Source organism: Bemisia tabaci, chromosome 2 (genome assembly GCF_918797505.1).
Source record: "Bemisia tabaci chromosome 2, PGI_BMITA_v3".
NCBI lineage: Eukaryota > Metazoa > Arthropoda > Insecta > Hemiptera > Aleyrodidae > Bemisia > Bemisia tabaci.
The window spans coordinates 64053566-64057625 of NC_092794.1; the positions used below are offsets into that span (position 1 = coordinate 64053566).

The 4060-nt window shown below is 50.0% G+C and overlaps 1 protein-coding gene across 1 annotated transcript; it reads right to left on the reverse strand.

Annotated features, from left to right (window-relative positions):
* LOC109039532 (uncharacterized) lies at window positions 1-2808 on the reverse strand (the record flags this gene model as incomplete). Its single annotated transcript, XM_019055029.2, has 1 exon — window positions 1-2808. A coding segment is annotated over one exon (2679 nt), but the record flags the coding sequence as incomplete, so codon positions are not given.
* Window positions 2809-4060: the final 1252 nt, after the last annotated feature.

Consider the following 4060-nt stretch of genomic DNA (forward strand, 5'->3'; position numbering starts at 1 on the left):
TAAAATTTGTGGCAGTTTATTTTCATATTATGTACATTTGGCAGGTCAGTTTTTGATTTTTCCAGTCTACATAAGTTAAGGCAAAAAAGCAATATCACTTGTTTCTAATGGCAAATCGTTCAACAAGTCCTATCTTCTATACGGTGGCAAATACTCTCTATTTGGTTGTTCCGGTGGAGGACTGATCGTTTGACTGGGTACGGGGGTTGGGAAGTTGCCAGTTCCGCCTTGAGAACCAGGTCTGTAAGTGGAGGCGGGGAAGTTACCGACAGAGGGTGGTCCGTAAGTCGGTGCAGGCGTCTGCGATGGGAAATTACCCCCCGTCCCCGGAGTATAACTGGGAGAGGGCGTCTGTGAGGGGAAGTTGCCCGTCGAAGGAGGTCCATACACCGGCCTGGGGGTCTGAGCGGGGAAGCTACCCACCGAGGGAGTTCCGTAGGTAGGGCGCGGTGTTTGCGCCGGGAAGTTACCCGTCGAAGGGGGTCCATAGGTGGGCCTGGGAGTTTGAGAGGGGAAGTTCCCTGTCGGTGGTCGGTAAGTAGATTGGGGCGTTTGGACCGGGAAGTTGCCAACGGATGGTGGGCCGTAAGTTGGCGCCGGCGTTTGGCTCGGGAAGTTGCCTCCTGAAGGCGGGCCGTAGGTGGGTGCGGGGCTTTGAGCTGGGAAGTTGCCTGTTTGGGGTGGACCGTAAGTAGGCGCGGGAGATTGGACAGGGAAGTTTCCTGTGCCGAAGGAGGGTGCGGGGCTTTGAGCTGGGAAGTTGCCACCCGATGGAGGGCCATAAGTTGGGGCGGGTGACTGAACCGGGAAGTTGGCGCTGGGACCTTGGGGACCCGTAATAGACGGATAGTTGGCGACGGGGCCTGTTGGACCGGCCTGACCACCGAACGAGGTGGATGGGCCTTGCGGGCCGGTTATTGATGGGAAGTTGGCGACCGGACCTGTTGGTCCTGTTTGGCCTCCGTAAGTGGCGGAAGGGCCTTGGGGCCCTGTTTGAGCAGGGAAGTTGGCTACCGGACCTGTCGGTCCTGTTTGACCTCCGTAAGTGGCAGAGGGGCCTTGAGGCCCTGATTGGCCTCCGAATGATGCTGTGGGTCCTTGAGGTCCTACCTGAGCAGGGAAGTTGGCAACAGGACCTGTAGGTCCCTGCTGGCCCCCGTAAACTGCATTTGGCCCTTGAGGTCCTACCTGAGCAGGGAAATTGGCCACAGGACCTGAAGGTCCTTGCTGACCTCCATAGACTGCATTAGGTCCTTGTGGTCCGGACTGACTAGGGAAATTGCCTGTCTGTCCCGATCCTTGTTGTCCATTTTTATTGTAGTCATAAATGTTAGCGTTCAATCCGTACAGACCAGGAGCAGTGCTGCATTCGAATTGGTTCCACCATACGCAAACGAACCATTGCTGGTGGAATATAGTTCCATTTGGACATAAGAAGTCGTACTTGATATTGTTGTGACAAATGTGGAAAACTTGACATCTTGCCTCCGTGTCGGCGTAGTAGCCAGGGTATTGCTGGTCAGAGCATTTGAATGAAGTTACGGGGATTTGCGAATAAATAGGATAATCAGTTCCGGGCTCCCCAGGGATTGCGGAATGATCTCCATGGCCAGATCCATCATCCTGATCACCCTGTCCGCCTCCGAAGTTGCTGGGGGCATTACCACTACCGAAGTTAGTCGGGGAATTCCCAACCCCGAAACTGCTGGGAGCATAATTTCCACCTCCGAAACTGCTGCTAGGTCCAACGCCGCCAGCATTTCCACCTCCGAAACTGCTTGGTCCTATGCCACCGGCATTTCCACCTCCAAAAGAACTCGGCCCAATGCCGCCAGCATTGCCACCTCCAAAGCTACTGCCACCGTAGTTTCCACCAGCGTTACCACCTCCAACACTGCTAGGTCCGATGCTACCCGCGTTACCACCTCCGACACTGCTAGACCCGATCCCACCAGCGTTGCCACCTCCAAAGTTACTGCCACCATAGTTTCCGCCAGCGTTACCACCTCCAACGCTGCTAGGTCCGATTCCGCCGGCATTGCCAGTTCCGAAACCAGTTGAAGGTATATTGCCTGATGGAGCGTAGCCTCCAACGCCAGGTATAGATGCTCCAGTAATCCCTGAGGTTCCAGGACTTCCACTGCCGGAGGAGAAGCCTCCAGTTGGTAAGTTTCCAGTTCCGAAGGACGGCACGTTTGATGATGAGGGCGCAGAGGGCACGTAAGTTGTGGTGGGGATGCCGCTAGGGTATCCAGATGTTGGTGAGGGGAAGTTACCAGTAGATGGGAAGTTTCCTGTAGAGGGGAAGGTACTGCCGCTAGGGTAGCTAGGAGTAGAGAATGAAGGCGTGGTGGGGAAACTGCCAGTGCCAGGTGTGCCTGAAGGATAGCCTGCAGTTGGATAGGAAACAGTGGTGGTTACTGGGAAGTTTCCTCCGCCGAAAGATGTTGAAGGATAACCTGCCGCGGGGTAGCCTTGAGTCCCCGGTTGCGAGGTCGGCTGCTGAGTTGGGAAGTTTCCTGTTGACGGGAAGTTTCCTGTTGACGGGAAGCTCCCTGTTGATGGGAAACTTCCTGTTGACGGATAGTTGCCTGTCGATGGGAAATTGCCCGTTGATGGGAAGCTACCGGTTGAAGGGAAGTTACCGCTTGGGAACCCGTTCGATCCGGAGGGTCGGTTGTAATTGTATCCGTTGTCCGAGTTTGAGGCCTGGAAGTTTGCGTAGGGCTGAAGCCTGGAGTTGTGTCGAAGGGTCTTGGGGAACTTGCTACCGGGAATTGATTGCTTGGTCGAGGGTAACTGTATCCATTACTTTGAGCCTGAAACAATGAGAAAGTAATTGATAAAAAATACAGCGGGAACAACCAACGAAAGCAACGCACATCTCACGAGGAGAGTTTTACGGATTAGGCTCTAGAAATAATAACATCACTTCGAAGTAGGACCTCCACACATTTTCAAAATTTTATTGACACCCTTGTGAAAATAATTTTCTATTTGTGTACACTGGGTGGGAGCAAAGCTTGCTCCAGAAAAATCATCTCTCCCCTCTTCAGTATACCCTGGTAAAAATTGGCGACAGGAGCTGCGTTTCAAAATACCATAGGAATGCTTATAGCCGGCTAGAGAAGGTGATAGAAAATCATACCGGGTGTCCATAAAGTAACTGAAAAGTGGGTATAATTTTTGAACAAAAAAAGATAGAAGGTCGCGGTTTGTGGCATTCTTCATCATCCAGAGGGGGAAATTTTTCGATGGGGGGTTTTTCTTGGTGGACCCCCCTGGGGGGCCCCAAGGGGGGGGCAACTTTCAAAATTCAAATAGCAACCCCCATTTTTTTAGACATGGTTAAAAAGAACTTAAAAAGACAAGAAAAATGACGCAAATAAAATTAAAATCGGTTCACTCGTTCAAAAGTTACAGCCGATCAAAATTTTAAATTGACCACTTTTCAAAAAATCACCGTTGAGCTCCCAATTACCAAAAAAACAAAAACAAACCTGGAATGAAAAGTTTGAAAAGTGCCCTTTAAGGCAAGGAAAACCAACTGACGTTGTCACAAGTTTGGATGGCATTGTTTCAAAATAAAATTTCGGAAAATTCAACATGGCGGCAAATTTGAGGAAACGCGAATAATGAAAATTCCAGAAACTGTTATCTTTCAAATACCCTCTAGTTTAAGGAAATCAATGGTATCAACTTTTTTTCCTTTATTTGGCCAAGTAAGAGCAATAATTTGCTGACTTGAAAGTTGGCAAGCGGGACCCCTTCAATCGTTGGAGTATGCGACATCACATGCACAGGATTAAGTGTGCTGTCAAAAAATGAAGCCGATGTGAAAAAGCGCTCCTCCTTTGGGATGCTTTAGAAATGTTCAAGGTCCTCATCCTCAAAAAAGAAGAAAAGAGAAATTAAGCAATTTTTACCCACAAACTTGGTGAGCCAAAAAAAACATGGTATATCCTGATGGGGTAGGGGCGGTTGACATTTTTGACATTTCTCTATCTGAAAATTGAAAACGCAAGAATAATTGTGATTCTCTAATTCCTGGCACTCCAAG